General features: G+C 37.1%; 2 protein-coding genes across 2 annotated transcripts; one reads left to right on the plus strand and one right to left on the minus strand.

Moving 5' to 3' along the window:
• Window positions 1–93: 93 nt before the first annotated feature.
• Window positions 94–4,383, plus strand: LOC145218948 (ubiquitin thioesterase otulin-like). The gene is made up of 2 exons (XM_080086368.1): window positions 94–1,678; window positions 2,461–4,383. The coding sequence occupies exons 1-2, from the start codon at window positions 347–349 to the stop codon at window positions 2,632–2,634; spliced, it is 1,506 nt and encodes a 501-aa protein (XP_079942494.1). The 5' UTR covers window positions 94–346; the 3' UTR covers window positions 2,635–4,383.
• Window positions 4,372–9,255, minus strand: LOC145218939 (uncharacterized). The gene is made up of 7 exons (XM_080086363.1): window positions 8,938–9,255; window positions 7,315–8,371; window positions 6,733–6,887; window positions 6,343–6,412; window positions 6,104–6,273; window positions 5,090–5,456; window positions 4,372–4,996 (listed from the first exon to the last, which is right to left on the minus strand). Exons 1-7 carry the CDS (start codon window positions 9,234–9,236, stop codon window positions 4,919–4,921), a joined length of 2,196 nt encoding a protein of 731 aa, XP_079942489.1. The 5' UTR covers window positions 9,237–9,255; the 3' UTR covers window positions 4,372–4,918.
• Between the last annotated feature and the right edge of the window lie 7,565 nt (window positions 9,256–16,820).

A 16,820-nucleotide genomic window follows, 5' to 3' on the forward strand; every position in this document is an offset into this window, starting at 1 on the left:
TTTTACCCAAGGTAGATGCAAATCGCGGCGAAATATGCGTTTGTTCAGTTCGACGAGGCAAGTTTAATCCAATGAGCGATGGTAGTCGTGCTCAAAACACAAGAGACACAAGAGCCAGTAGCCACAAAGTAAGATAGATCCATTGTTAATTTTGGATGTTGGCAGCATAATTGGAAGTTTGTTAATACGTTAAGCCACTTTGGGTGGCATTAATGTCACATTATTAAGTAAAATACCTGAAAATCTTGATCTGATGCATTTCTGTATAGTTTTATTATGTGTTTTTTTATTGTAAAATTAGCTTTGCTTGGTTAGCTGGGTATGGGTCAATTTGGTAAGCTTTAAAATGACTGAAGTTACATCTGTGTCAGAGAAAAAGTTTATTTCACTTCTTGGCAAAAACTACCCTGTAATTGAGTGCAATGTAACACACAACTTTGACAAACCGACTGCCAAAGTAGACAGCCAATCAAGTTCAAGCACTTCGATCCCTCAATCAGAAAGTCCCTCCAAAACTGAAATATCCAGTATGACCGATGTACACAATGCAAACAAAGAACAAGAGACCACTCCTGATGTATCTGAAAACGTTGAACAAACTCCTGGAAAATCACCAGAACCTTCAGGTTTAAATGAATCTCTAAAACCTTCTGCAGATCCGGTGGTTCATACTCCAGAGTCAGGCAATGAAATTATGCCAGACATTTTGCCATCTACAGATGCGCCAGTGGATGAAAGCACTGACATTATGGATGTGGTAAACATGGCAGCAGAAATAGATGAATCTCCAGCAAATTCTGGCGAAGGCTTTGAATATCAAGCCAACACTGAAGTTCCCGATGAAGATATATATCAAGCTTCAGAGGAAAACAGTGATCAAAATGCTGAAAATGTCACAACCAACCAATCACAAACTGAACCAGCTGCAAGTCAAGCTGATGAGCCACCAAGAGTTGATGCAGTTCCACCTGAAGAACCAAGTGAAGAATCAAACCAGTATCCAGAAGCCGCATCAGAACCTGTTCCTGGTCAAATGGTCAGCATTTCTGGAAAAATGGACATTTTGGATTATGCCAATGCAGAATGGAAGGGAACCACTTATAAAGCTCAATGCTTGCGCAAGGGTTACAAAATGTTAATTAAGGCCACCGGGTGTACGTTTTTGCGACAAGCTCGTGGTGACAATTATTGTGCACTTCGAGCAACTGCTTTTCAAGTTTTAACTCAAAATTTAGTTCTTTTTCGTGACTTTGCTGAATGGGAAGATCATTTAAGCACTCTTGTTCAACGACTTAAATCGCAATTTGACTGGATAACCCAATGGACATTTGCGGACCGTCTCCAATCAAATGCTTCAAACAGATTAGATGTAATGGAAGATTGCATGTCCTACTTTGCACAGCAGTTAAAAATTTCACAAGCTATTACCAATGACAGGGACAGACAGCTTCACTTTTCAGCACTCTTCAATTCCGGATCAACTGTTGAAATAAAGTTATTTGAAGCATTAAAACTGTTGCTTCTTGACACAGCAGTACAGCTTCATGATGCAAACATGAAAGGTGAAGAGGTACCAGTTTTTGCATGGCTGCTATTTGCAAGGGACACAAGTACAGATCCAAAAAGTCTGATGTTAAATCATCTGAATCCCGCTGGAAAGTCTGGTGGCTTGGAACAGGTAAAACAATATTATCTTGTTGTTTTTCCATTATGTAATGCAAAAAGTAATCTCCGTCCAGAGTTAACAATTTAGTTCTTAAGCCAAAAGCCATGTATGCCTGTGCATAAACATTTGTGTCCAATAAAAATCTAACGAAGTGTTATTTTTAAAATTGAATGGAAATGTTCCCAATGCAAAATCGGTAGACTTAAATTCCTAACGAAAGAATCTTTGGATTTGACTACATATTGTCTTTCAACATGTCTGAAAAGGCATGATGATGGTATATTGCCATTACATGACTCCACTAAAGAATATGGTTAGCGGTTTGCATTTACTTTTCTAGTTATTTTTGTAAAAACATTAGTATCTACATCAGGGATGGGCAACCTGCGGCCCTTCATTAAAGCTTGTGCGGCCCGCAGAGACGCTTGGATTTCAAAAGTACTGGCAAACGAATCCAATTATTACATATTTTTGAGCTGATTAATGCGCCTGATGCTAGTTTTCTGCGATCTGGCAAAATGTGGCTAGAATCAAATACGAATTTTACTTGTAGTTAAGCATATTTGGCAAGAAACAAAGCAAAATCACTTTGTGTGATGCACATGTGCGGCCCTCGATCCAATTTTGACATTTATAATTGGCCCTACAGTAACAAAGGTTGCCCACCCCTGATCTACATTGTCTCAATTTTTGTCAATTTTTTCTTTCTTTGCTTGTTTGTTGCCAATTTCTTTGCTTGTTTGTCGCCAACTGTTTTATGACAAAAAAATATTTCAATAATTTCCATTCTTCAGGTGGAAATGTGTCTGTTGGGTCAAGCGCTGCAAGTTACAATCAGGGTGGTTCGTCCATCTAATGTCGAGCAAGAGGACTTTGTGACATATTATCCCGATCACAAGGTCAATGAATGGGACAAGATTAGTCTTATTGCGGAGGACGACAGACATTATAACATAGTTGTGCCATGACATTTTACCATGCTAAGTATATATAATTTATTTATATTTCTTTCTTTGCATAAAATTAATCCCAAACCTGTAATGTTGTCTGTGTATAGTAATGTACATTTGAAACTGGATAAATCAATGTGTCTCCTGTTTTAATATAGTTGCAGTGAAATGGCCTGTGCAATAACATATTTTGAAGTAAATTTTTTGATGCCAATTAAACCAATCAACACTTTACGTAGAATTAAATGAAGACTTTAAAGCTAGGTATATAGTCAAATGGGGTAAAAAAAATTTTTGCTGAAGTTGGGGTAAAAAAAAAATACCCTCACAGCTAAACCAAATATTTTTTTTAAATGGTTTCTGTTTCATAGGATGTATTTATTCTCTACCTATAAAATAAGCCATAAACCATTCTCAGATTTTGTTTGTAGGCAATGTTCTGCAGGTTGAAACAACAGTAGTAAAATTCGTATGTTAAAAAGTCTTCAACAACCTTTAGAAACTTTCCTACAGATTTTTTATTACAAGTTTGGTGTCAACGACCTTTGTTCTGTGTTGTGTCATAACTATGACCTATTCAACAAAAAAGACTCCACTTGGCTAGCTTCTAAATTTTTTCAGATATTTTGTTGTTCGTTTTTACCCAAACGGTTCTATAGGAATGGGGTAATAAAAAACTATGCATTTTTTGCACCCCAAAAATTTTTTTGGCCCAAACATTTTTATTTGTCACCTGAAAGTTTAGAAAATAAACAAGAAAGCCTATAAAACATGTACTTAAACCAAAGTTGTATAAAATTGCTTTGGGGGCCAAGTTTTGGATAAATTTTTACCAAAAAGTATACCTGCATGGCTAAAAGTACAAATTGGGATCCAGGCCTAAAGAAAAATGCTACAAAGTAAGAAAAAGAGGTTATCAAATCATTATGTGGTAATTCAAGCAGTTTTGGGTAGAAAATTAAACTTTATTTCAATAAGGTTTTAGGTTACATGACCGGTCAGCAAGTGGGTGAGCTCAATTTAAACCTAGTTGCATACCAACAAAAGACTGGTAAATGACAAAAAAGACCAAATCAAAGGCAATCAATGCAGTGCAATAAAGGTACAAAGCCATGGAAAGTCTTAGCACCAATTTGAAAGTGTTTTATTAATTTACAAACAGTTTACTAACTGCTGTAAGTTTGGTTTGTAAAATTTCGAAAACAAAGAATTTTATGTGGCTCGTGTTTTTTTTGGCTTATTGATTGTAACAGAGTTGTTAATGAAATTTCTGTTTTATGTTTGACTTTAAGATGGTTGATTAAGTTCATATAATTGAATTAAAGTTCCAACTGCCACTTAATTTTTTTTTAAATGGTCCTAATGTCCACTTGTTTTTTTTTACCCCGACATTGTTTTTTTTTGTACCTTTTTCGGGTTAAAAAAGAACAACAGTTTTTGTCAAATATTTTTTTGGTTTTTTAGTAAAATCAAAAACTTGTCACATAACTATAAAAGTAGTCCTATCAGCTTTGTTGGGAAGAAAAACTGACCTCTTGTTGCCTAAAATAAAAGTTTGGCAACAAAGTTTCAAAAAATTGTTTTTTTTTACCCCACTTGACTATATATAACTTGTATTTTTTCACATCAACTAAATAATTTTGCTGGCTTGAAAAGTATGTTTTCCTATTTATTTTCTTTTTTCTTTTTCAAAAAACTTGCTGCTGTACCTATCAGTAAAAGTAATATTTATAAATAAACTGCTGCAAATACATGTAGGTCATCATGTTTTATTTTGTGAACTATTGATAAAATAACAACAAGACAACAACATACCATGAAACCCTTTACCGAAACTAACTGCTGGTGCATTATGTTGTCATTTAATCAGCATTAACATGGTAAAAACATTATTCACAGTACAAACAATTGTGGTTAATTTCAGATCCTGTTTTATTATATACTAAATCATAAAATGATTCTGGTTAATCGCATTAGCAAATTGGGTATATGCTTGGCCAGAATAGTTTGTACTGTATTAAATTGTGATAAATATTGCAGTTTTAATAAAAAGCACCTCAAAAAATTGATCAGTGGATTATAACAGCAGTCTAAAAAGGAGTCTTGATTATGTCTTATGTCAAACAGTATGCGAAGTTCAAACTTAAACCGCAAATTTGTGACACAACGAAAATGCATTATTATGAACCCTTTAAAACAGTGGTTCTTCACAGGGGGTGCACGTCACCCCGAAGTGTTTCAGCACATATTCCTAAGGGGTGTATGAATGCTGAATCATTTGTGTTAGGGTATATTACCCACATTATGAAAAACACAGATTGGGAGAAATAATTGGTGACTTTATAGGGGTGCCCATACGAAGAAGTTTAAGAATCACTGCCTAGAAACAATATCTTGGTTGATTGAAATATTGTAGCGTTCAAACAATAACAGATCAAACTCGAGGTGCGCCGGCTCTCGAGTTCTGGCTTACCGGGTCGCTATTCCGGCGCGAAACGCAGGACATTTCCCATACTTGTGTGCTGTGGCGTCTTTTCCCGCTTTCGGAAGAGCCCTGTGTCTGCGAAACGCAACCGCTGTCTGTGCTGCCCATTTTGCGAAGCCTCCTTTCGCGATCGGACCCCAGCGAAGCACCGCGACGGCGTTCCCGTTTTTTGGCCTCGTCGCAAATGAAGGAGTCCACGAGAGCACGTCTGAAGTGCCGGTTACGCACACTGTAGATGATGCAGTTCCAGAAAGAGTTGGAAAGGAAAAGTCGCGACGCTATGTACTCGGCTGAAGCAAGGACGTTCATCGCTATTGGTGAATAACTGCTTGGCATTGATTTTGGCGATGTCCACCTAAGTAGGAAGAACAAAATGATGCTAGTTTTGCAACATACCGCTTGCACTAGATTAAAAGCAGGGCTTCTCCAACGTTTGCCCCCACTTTTGTAAAATGAATAAATTTCAAGAATAAATCTCACTGTGCTTTCGTAATCCGAGTGCCTAATGAAAAAACAGCACAAACTTACTATTGAAAGCAATTAAACAACTAAAGTTACAAGAAACGTATAAAACGTCTGGAGGCAGGTACAAAAGATCTGACATGCGTTGGCAATGATAAATGAGTTATGCATTCAACATGCTCCAAGTCGAAAAACATTTATTCTTTTGCTACTAACAACAGTAACAGTAATCCCGCTCGTAGTGGGATCCTTTGCTATTTACCTCACTTTGTTTCAGCCCTGGGTATAATACAGCTAGAATCGTAAGCGAACCTAAATTTGGGCACGAACCCCAACCCTATTTTTATCGAAATACATTGCCCGGATGAGGTCCACAAAATTGTAAAAACGGCAAAAATGATTTCGAAAGTCAGGCCCACCTCTCGAAATCAGGCCCAACTTTCGAAAGTCAGGTCCAACTCGAACCTGAACCCGATCAAAACCCGTCTCGAAAAGCCCGACCCGACTTACTACTCTGCTTCACAAATATTATTAACTTACCGGGCAAGGGCAGAAAAAAGAATGAGAACGATAATTGATGGCAGAATAGCGACGGTGAAAGCTCCAATCATAACAGCAAGAGTCTTTGCTAGTTTTCTTTCCACACTTGCTTGACTAGGCGGGTTGGATGACGAGCTTGGCGCTAAAGATGGGTGTCTCGCGAATTTGAACTGCAACAAAAGCAATGATTTACAAGATGAAGAAGTGTCGTGTGGTACTTTTTTCCGACAAGGACTTACTGTGTTTCGCATGGACTTGGTAAACTTGTTTAGACGACTTGTTGGTATTTCCTGTGGTCTGGCCCTTGGTCTGCAAACGATATTCAGTAATAAGTTTACTTCTCTATCACTAGTGCCGTTTGTGGTTCTATTTTTTTGTATTCTGGTTTCGGTGGTTATTAAATATAGTAAAGTTAGGTTAATCCGGATCCGTTTGACCCAAAATCGTGTCCGGGTAATGCGAAGATCCGGATCAACCGATATCGATTAGTTAAAACCTTACCATATTACACATTATTTGTACCGCAAGTTTTGTCGAATTTTTGGCGAAGATCTCTTTTCAAAACTTTCGAGTTTAAAAACCATCAGTTAAAACTCCTCTGCCATTTTTCGGTACAAAACAAAACTTACCGGCTTTCCTTTGTAATTGTGTAATTATTATTGTTTTGTGTGTTTTCGGATTCGCTCTTTGTGTTTTCGCTTGGCGAGGCAGTGGACGAAAGTCTTGCTGTGACAGTTTGGTGAGAGCCTGACATCGAGCGGCGGTTTTTACCGTCGGCGCACACCTGCAAGAGGGAGATAGAGGGTCAGAACTTCTAAATGTTTTCAAACTCGTGCCCGCGAAATGACCAGTTTTGAAAAAGTGCTTACATTTCATGTTTTGTGCACCATAACATGCATGACAAAGCAAGAACTCTTTTTTTAACCGTACTAATCATTTAAAAACTATTTGCTGCTTCAATGTTTGAGAAGCACTGATCTAAGCTTTAAACGTATAGACACCCAAATCGACAGTCTACTTTTGAACTTGGATCCTAATATAATTTCTATAATAGTTAATACAGCGTTAGTTTTTGCGCAGTTGTAAAGATTCCGTGCTTCGTAATTGGCCGGAAAAGACGGGTTTTGATAAGTTGTGCTCGTAAAAAATGACGGTTTCGACCGAATAAAATCGTCAAACCAAATCTTAGGTATATTATTACTTCTAATTACCTGTTTAAGCATCATCCCGTTGATAATCCACACAGCTAATAAAGGAATGCCCAAAGTGATGGCATAGATTGCCGACGCCGCGCTACCAGTTGCCAATACAAGGCTCATCGCCGAGATGTCGTACTGAGTTTCTAGGAACGTCGGATAGATAGCACACACAAGTGCGAAGAGCCATATGACAGCAAATACTCCTCCCACGCGCCTAGTTGTCAGATATTTGCCTTGACGGTAACGGAAAGGTCGCGTAATAGCAAGGTACCGGTCTACACTGGCAGCGCCCATAGTGTAAATAGATATCCCGAAAGATAAGACCGTGAACACACCCATGAAGTTGAGATAGCGCTGATCAAAGTAGTCGGTTGCCTTTGGACGCTGACCCTCTTGTCTAAACGGCAGCGGCGCTATGTATAGCACGTAGTTTTGGTAAACGCTGCCCGGAAGCACGAACAGGCCAATAATAAGGTCAGCCGCTGCCAGGGATATTTTAAAGTACCCCGGAATGTTTCGCATAATTTGAGTCCTCACAGCGACCACCAGCACCAAGATATTAGCAACCACCACAATAACCGCCAGTACAGAGTCAAAAACCATCGCGAAAATGATCCCTGAACGGCACTCGGGAAAACAATCGTAAGATGAAATGGGATTTTTGTTGTAATCTGAACGAGATGATCCACAAGCTACTGGTTCACAGAAAGGCCTGCGCGCCAGAAACCATTCGCTAAAATCCGAATTAGAAAACGGCTTGTTAAAATCCAAGGTCGCGTTCAAGTTCACGATGACAGGTGATGACGTCATGTTTGATGACGTGTACATAAGGATGAAGGAATCGAAGTAAGAATCAATCTGGCTGCAGTCCTCATGTGTCACAGAGTGAGTGGTCAATGAAGTAGACGCAGTTGATTTTGCCCTTGCTGTAAAGTTAACGTTGTTGCGTTGCAGCCACCAATTTACGACGGCGTCGGGATCACGTGATGCGGTAAGGGCGCCACCTTGTGCCACAAGCTTGCAACTTTGCTCGAAGCTTGCAGGGTCGCAAAACTTCAAGTACGCTGTCCTGTATAAGAAAATGGATGAATTTTTAGATTTTTAGGTTTGATCCGTTACACTTAGTTGCAAATGTTTCAGGCGCGAAATACCAAAGTGGCTTGTAGCGTATTTGCAGCATTATGCTATGAAGATTTGTATCACATATCCTTTACATGCAAGGAAGACTGACTCCCAGTGAATTTGCTATCGTGTTATTACTCACATTTAAAGCGATATCATGAAAACAAGCCCCGGACAACATAACGTGTTTGCATTTAAAATAATTTTTAAAGCAAGTTTTTATTGTGTTTTGTGCCTCATAAAATGAACTGGGTATAACTGGACTTTCTATTTGAATAAGAAACTGATGACGCTAAGTACGCAAAGCAATAGTTTTTACTTCTTAATTTGACAAATTATGCTTTGCACGTGTTTTACGGTAAACGTTCTTTTTAATCTGAAATCTAATTACACGTGACGTTGACGATCGCGTGAAAAAAAAACGATTTTAGCCTTTACGTAACCCCAATGGTTACTGTGACGCAAAAAACAATGTCGAATTAAAGCGTTAAACCCGCTCATTACTATACTAACCTGTAATAACCGGTAATGGCGTAGACTTTTTTCCGGCACGCTTCTTCCATCCAGCGGTTTTCCGTTGTCACGCTGCACAATTTAAGTTGCATCATATAGGAGAGAAAAGACCCCGATCCTGTACGAAATGTGGGCTTGGTTTTGCAGAATTCGAATGTGGTGGGCTCCGTTGTCGTTTCCGTGGTCATATTCTGTCGGTTTACCAATTCTACAATGTTCGACTGTTGCGCAATAGACAACATTGCAAATTGCAGGCAGAGATACATCCATAGCAGAAGGTGCAAACACTGAGCCTTCATTATTTTTTCATAGACTAAATTACACCTACAGAGATAAAAGAAAAATGAGTGGTTAACACGTTGGGTGCACATTTCGCTAAGTCGGTGTGTTGTACGTCACCTTCCTGTATTTTATGCTAATAAGTCACGAAAAAGCACTGTTAATTTCCTGCTACTTGGTTTATGTACAGTAGGCTACTGCAAACTACAGCATTTTTGTGCGATCTATGTAAAATGATGTAATAAAGATTTGCATGTTTTCAACAAAAACCAAGAACTTTCATGTAAATGCACGAAGTTTGTAAGAAATTAGAAAATCTGATTTCGGCGTGCAAAACTGGGTTTGTTACAAGCCATAATTATGTGTCATAACCACAATGTACGATTTGCAAGGATTAACTCTAAAATCTGTCACAAATATGCGTATCCGACGCTTAGCAAGACAGATTTTCCACTGATGATGCTGAATCACTACCTGCGAATTAACTGTGCTGGTTCAATATTTCAAACAACAAACACCTCGAAATGCTTTAAAGTTTAAACCAAAGCTTAAGCTGCAATTTTCTTTGATTTCTCACAGTTAACGGTTATTCCATACAATAATTTTGAAATATAATTGCTTCTTTGTCAACGTTTTAACAAAAAATGGTTCCTTTTTCCTGTGTACCTATATAACATACTTTTGCTTGGTGGATGAAGACTATAATGAATTTCATACATATTGATTGAAATTATTCATCCTTAGGATTTTGTTATGTATATGTATATTTCGCTTTAGCATCTTCATCAGTGTCTTATCCAAAAAGAATCAAATATGGTTCTATCTCAAAATTTTAAGGTCGAATGCGACATAATCAACTTAAATACCTGTACAAAACTCATAGTTTAGGCTTCTCACACTTTGCACTCTAATGATAACAATAACGATGTTTCAAAAATTTGCATCAAAATATAATACATATGCATGTTTTCTGGCAAGTTTAATTAAATCAACAATTAAATATCTGCAATCCTAATGCCCTGTCAATCGCTCAATGACAGCTTTTCCATAAAGACTCCATGATCTCAACCATGCATTGATCACATCACAAGACGCAATAGCACTCAGATCGTATCGGACTTTGATAAGCCTTGCGGAGTGAGCGTGCTAAGTTTCACGGCGAAAGTAAGAGAAAAATGCCGCAGGCTTCGAGCACATTCAATGACAAGTTAACTTTGCCCAAGCACAATTTGCAAGTCCACTGCAAAAACCGCTGGTCCATTATTCTACAAAATTTTTTTTCTGTAGAGTACAAGCACGCCTTCGTAATAGAACGAGATGTTACGAATAACACGCGATTCTCTTAATTTAGTTCCGTGATGTGCTAATAGAAATTGATTGTACTAACTCATCACATGCACGAGGCACGAGCAAATCGCTAAAATATTGTGGTTGATCCTTCATGCGTGTCGTGTGTAGCAGATAGATTGGCAATAACAATGGCCCAATCGGCTGAAACGTCTGTTTTCCTGCTAGCATTATGTGGCTGAAGTTTTCGTAGTATCTCTCGTATATATTAACTTGGACAATAGTTGTTTTTATGCTAAGCCGAACTGGCTACATTATTTCGTGCAGGGTGATAGACTTGTTTGACATGTATTACGTTATTAAAATTAAATTGTATGTACAACAATGGATATACATGCTTATTTTCTCAAAATAGGCATGTTTATCTTATGTTATCACACGCAATCTATTCAAAACTTTGGCATAAAAAGCTATATTTCAACCGAACGAAAATGAACATGAAATTTTCGCAATTTTGGTTGGCTATCAATTAACACATGATTCAGCCGACAAAAAACATTTAAATAATCGACTAAAAAATCTACGGGTTACAAATAAAAATCTTTTGTACAGTTTTTTTTATTAAACAAGCTGCGAATTGGGCTTAACCCCGTTCAATTTTTAAACTGACCTTTTACATTTTTAAATATTTTGTGCATGATGCAGTGAAAATCATATGACTCATCATTAATCACGATATTTACTTACCAACACGCAAATCTTAATAACAACGCGACGATTTTTCGCGCACCAAATACGTCACAGATGAAAGCGTGCGATAACCGATGAAAACGCAAGCCAATCTTTCATGCAATATCTTGATGCCTAAAGAAAAACCCGATCTAAACTGGGCACGGTTACGCAAATGCAAATGTCAAATCGTCTACGCAAGCCACGCGCTTTAAACAGTGCTATTCGTGAATTGGAACCGATTGCAGAGACCGAATGCTCTATTTTTGTTGACTGAAAAACACCTATCGTGATGTCGTGGTCTCGTATGAAACGTTGGTAGCAAAGATTGCGTTTTACCACGTTTAAAAAATGTACAAAAAAGCAAGTATGCACTGTAAAGCATTTCAGTTTGACACAATGCATTTTAAAGCACTACACAAAAACGTGTATATTTGGTGGATTATTGAACCTTTTACGCCTTTGTTTTATTCAGACTAAAAACTTGAACAAGTCTGAAGTCATCCACCGTTTTTTTTTTTATGTCAAGTGATATATATATCACTCAAATAATAGGCATCATCAGTTTCTTATTCCAACAAATCTTTGTTATATTCAGGGTTAAATATTATAGAAAAGCCCAAACTATGCATTTCATTTGCATGTAAGGAAAAAATGAACTGTACATAGACATAAAATCTTTAAAAGTATTTTTTGCAGACTTCTAGATTTTTTTTCGATTTTTCAAATTAAATTAGAATTAAGATTAGAGCATCCCAATTTTTACAAATTAGATCAGAATTCGAATTACCACTTTCTCAAAAAACATAAATTAAACTAGAATTCGAATTCGAATCAAAAACCAACCAACTGTGATACATCTCAAATTTAAACTCCACGATTTGCACGTTTTGAACTGTATAATTCACCGTGGTTAAAACTCGTTTACATGTTTCAGTGATGTGGTTTGGCCTTGCTGGTGACATAGCTTTGTGCGCTTTGGACATACTTGTATCACATGCCCGAAAATGCTGTTGGACAAACTAACGTTTTGGGGAAAATTGTGAATTAGATTAGATTAGAATTAGAGCTTACTAGGTATTTCGAAATTAGATTGGAATTAGAATTACCGCCATTTTGCTCTAATTTGACGAATTAGGCAACTAGAATTATCTAGTTGTCCAAGTCTGATTTTTTTATCAAGACACAAATATTATTTTTTATCAGTTCTAACCAGTCTAACCATAGAAATCGTCAGCAAAGTCGATTTTTATGTCATTTATCACGACTGCATGCAAGCGGCTCGCCTTAATAGCTACAAGACACGATCTTGCAGAATATGTGTCACGTCTGCTACTACTAACGAAACGCTGTTTTTAAGAAGCAATAACACACAGCGCTTGCCAACATTCACTTATATGCATCATTTATGTCGCTAAATTGGATAGGTGACTTACCATAAAACGAAATTGTCTCTGGCAAATGACCAACTGCAAAAGCACCAGTCTTAAAGCCTTATAAACTGGACCTACATAAATAAATATATGCCAACCTAAAAAACTGGCAATTGATGTATTACGGCAGCTCTGTGACAAGTCTTACTGCTTTATGTATTTGCTACAACGTAACAATCTAGCTTCACCCTTTTTCTAAAGAGAAGGTCTTCCTTTTTTGTCTCGCTTTCCCGTTAGACCATTGGAACGTGAACCGTTTTTTTCGTTACAATTCCCGCAGAACTGTTTCAAAAGCAACTCTAGTTCTTTGTCACTCGTTAATTGAATGTTTGATACAAACAAAATGTCTTAAACCAGCTGCACTGATTAGACCCTCAATGTCAAAAACATTGTGCACTAACTGCAGTTTACTTATGATGTGCTTTATATTTATAATTAATGGATAGAATAGATCAAATTAGGTAAATCATTTTCCATCTCTTAAAGTATACAAAATATACTCATAAAGAGTGGGGTCAGTGTAAAGTTTTATTTGCAACAGAAATATTAATTTCGCCTACAAAGGCATCGTCAGTTTCTGTCTAAAAAAAGAAAAGAAACGATAAAAACACATAAAAGTTAAAACGTTAAAATACTAAAACAACTAACAGCTGCGAAACCAGACAATGGCGAAAAAACTATGGAGAACGGCTGTAATAAAAGCCATCTCTTAAAGAATATCAAAACTTGTAAACGTGCTATTTTACATTTTACTATTCAAATAAATGCCTAACTTACTCCTTGGAAGCAATTTGCTCCCTAAGCATGCCAAGTTTAATGGGTAAATTTTCCATCGGTTGGGTATCTCTGCTCTAGACACCTTAGTAAAATCATTTAGCTTATACGGTAATCCTGAAAATTGTGTTTTTTGCTGAACATCTGATCTTTCGAAAACAACAGTACCACAATCGTATCTGAGCAAAACTTTCGTATCTGAGCAAAACTTTCCAAGCCACTAAAACTCAGTGCAGCCGCAGATTACATCAGATTAATAGAGACACAAACACATGCGCCAACCGGCTCATATGAGGCCCGCGATAACAAAGCTCAGAGCCAAAAAACAACAAGATATGCTTATACCATCCATACCGTGCACCTGAATTCGAAGAAATCGCTTGTCATGTTAATATCTCGATGCCACAGTTTTAAACACATCTCGACGAAGAATTACCAAATGATTGCCGACTGTTGATAGCTAAGTCGTGCCGCTGCTTTGCTTGCACACATTAAAATTCCAGACGTCTGTCGTAAGCCTACTTGTATACATCCGACATGCCTGACGATAAAACGGTCCCGGACGGTCGTGATAGTCACAACTTCATCAGTCTTGAATATGAAGTGACCACGAAGTCACGCACATTTCACGATGAACAGACAAACCAGCGTTGCATTCTGATTAGAAAACTCAACCTTATGCAATAGAACAAAACATAGAGACATCTAAACTGCACTGATAGCCTGTCTTAAGCCGAAAAAATAACAGGCTCTTAAATTTCTTAATTTCAAATAGTTAGGATCAGCTACGAGTTATAGCCACGTGTGGTTCAAGCTGATCCTTTTTTACTGGCAATTTGTTTCTGTTTTTTCCATTAAAATTGTTATGTTTATTTTAGACGCTCGTAACAAAATAAATAAATCAATGCTGAATAATTACGGAAATTGGAAAAATCACTTTTTCTGCTTAGTCAAATTTACCGGTTTTTCAATAATTGATTCATCATGACATACTTTTTGTGCTACGCGCTACAAAATTAAGTCACGTTTTATTTTGGTGTCTCCAATGCATGACCGCATAGGTTTGGAACAATGCGGCATCACGCGCTAAATGACAACTCTTATAGCTTAACTTCCGTGTGACCAAAACGTGGAGACACACAAAGTACACATGTGTAAATATTTGGCGGCGCTTTCTAACCATTTTTGCGCTTGTTCCCCTTAAGTTTCTGTGAAAAATATTTTTAGTGCAGTAACTGTCAGAACTCAGAAGTAATGTGAATCATAGAAATTTTCCTGAAATGTTGAAAGTAAAATTTTTGTTTTCAATAAATATTCTCTAATCATCATAAAATTTGTGACTGAGAGTTAAAAAATAAATTATCAATTTAAAAATAAAGATTATTTGTACAAATTAATTGTTTTGAGGGCAAATAAATCTTGGTAGAAACCGGTTTGGTTGTTTTAGTTGTTTTAATCGTTTTTTAGCGTTATTTTCCACAAAGTTCACAACTTCCGCTACAACCTTATATTCAACATGGCAAAGAATATGGAAGGCAAAAATTCAAAAAGTGCCCTTTTTGAAAAGTGAAATCGTAAAACACGCATTTCTCAAATTATAACAACCGTTAAAATTCAATCACGCTGCATATCCATTCATGTTACAACAACTGTAATCCACCACTGAATCAACAATTACATTTTTGTAAGGCTTGACGCGAAGCTGCTAACGGATTTTGTTACATTTTAAATCATATGCTGTGTCGAAGTTTAGGCACCAAAGCTACAATTTAAGACGGGAGAGCTGTTATTAGAAAAAGTAAAACACTCCTTATCTACCATTCGTAAAGTTTACACCAGCTGCAAAGTACAAAGATAAAACTTAAAGCTGAGACCTAAAAACCAAGACAAATGTCCTTAGTATGCTAAAACTGAAAATACATACAGCCTTTGAATTTGATTTATACCTAGAAAACACAAAAAGGTTAAAATCATAACTGTTGTCATTACACATCAATAAAACGTCTATTTATTAAATGTCGATTGTTTAACGTTTAAAATGTCGATTGTAAATTCAACCACAAAAATATCGCTTTTTTGTGATTAACTAACAACCATTTTGGGCTATACCACACAAACAAATCCAAGTGTGTTGTGTTTCTTTTAGCTTACTCTGCGCTACAATCTGACGTTAGCCCAAGTCTTTTGGAATTGCATGACTCCTGTCATAAGTTGGCTGCATTTCAGCAACTTTCAAAATCATGATTGCTAAAGGGAAAATTCCAGACACTTAAACGTGCGCGTGAAGATTATTATCTGTTTTTATAAATCTTCCGTAACAGCTTGAACGTTTAGGAAGTTCAATTTGACCCTATTTAGGTCATAGAAATCCTTTTGCTAGAAAGCGTATTCTGTAAGTTTCTGGATAAGCTTATCCACTTATTAACTTGGTGGCAGACTTCGCCTTTTTACTTGTTTTATGTCAATTAGTCAGTTGACGAACAATTGCGTTCGACCAAATGCATGAAACTTCGACCCGCGGTTATGCCACATTGGACGTAAATTTGAACTACCGCTTCCGACGTATTTTGCATGGGTGCCACCGTTTACCTAAGGGCGAGACCAGCAATTTTAACACAAGGGGTTAAGGAGCAAAATTAAGCCACCAATGTATTGTAAATGAAAGCTTTTGTCGGCAAATGGTTTATTTGCATAAAACACTCTGTATCAAAACTACAAAAATCACAAAACTTAAGATTTTAAAATTAGTATTTGACACGTTGCAAAAACATTTTGTTGTGTGTTCATGTCGTCTCAAACTGTTTACCGATAAAAGTTGGTTGTCATATTCAAAGAAACGGTTACCTTTGGTATTTATTAGGACGGTTGTTTTGGCCAACGACAAAGCATTTGCAGCCTGTGCGTTTTCTAAAGCCCGCAAAATCACATCGTAAAAGCTTGCCGTGTTTTTGAGGTTAAAAATGCGAAGCTCGTATCGCCGCAAACATTGATCGCATGTAGTCTGTGTTCCGGGGAAATTTCGTTCCGTGACAAGCAAAGTAATCCTACCTCAACCGTTACGCAAGTTTTTTATGACATGCTATGAAGTAAAATGATCCTCTATATACTTTCGAAAGCACTTTTCTATGCCTTAGGCGGCGTTTTTTGTTCTATTTAATGACAAGTTTTCTAATAGGCGTAGATTTTGCCCTTTGTGGTAATATTGACATGCTTAATTTTGGGGTAAATATTAGCAAACAAAAAATTTAACTTTTAAAAAAAAATCTGTGTGTCAAAGAAATATGCGTAAAATTGCTGCAATATCATGGGTCTACTTTAAGCTAAACGTAAATGCACACTACAACTTTCCACGAACAGAAAAGTTTCTGCGGTTTGGCTTTG

The sequence above is a fragment of the Phallusia mammillata genome, chromosome 1 (assembly GCF_965637545.1).
Source record: "Phallusia mammillata chromosome 1, kaPhaMamm4.hap1.1, whole genome shotgun sequence".
NCBI classification, from domain to species: Eukaryota; Metazoa; Chordata; class Ascidiacea; order Phlebobranchia; family Ascidiidae; genus Phallusia; species Phallusia mammillata.

Excerpts from the sequence above, each read along its gene's own strand:
- LOC145218948 (XM_080086368.1), top strand. The coding sequence starts at position 347 with ATGACTGAAGTTACATCTGTGTCAGAGAAAAAGTTTATTTCACTTCTT. Across the intron at positions 1,679-2,460 it reads AGTCTGGTGGCTTGGAACAG|GTGGAAATGTGTCTGTTGGG; the intron begins GTAAAACAATAT and ends TCCATTCTTCAG.
- LOC145218939 (XM_080086363.1), bottom strand. The coding sequence starts at position 9,236 with ATGAAGGCTCAGTGTTTGCACCTTCTGCTATGGATGTATCTCTGCCTG. Across the intron at positions 6,413-6,732 it reads ACAATTACAAAGGAAAGCCG|ACCAAGGGCCAGACCACAGG; the intron begins GTAAGTTTTGTT and ends TATCGTTTGCAG. Across the intron at positions 6,274-6,342 it reads CCAAGTCCATGCGAAACACA|TTCAAATTCGCGAGACACCC; the intron begins GTAAGTCCTTGT and ends CTTTTGTTGCAG.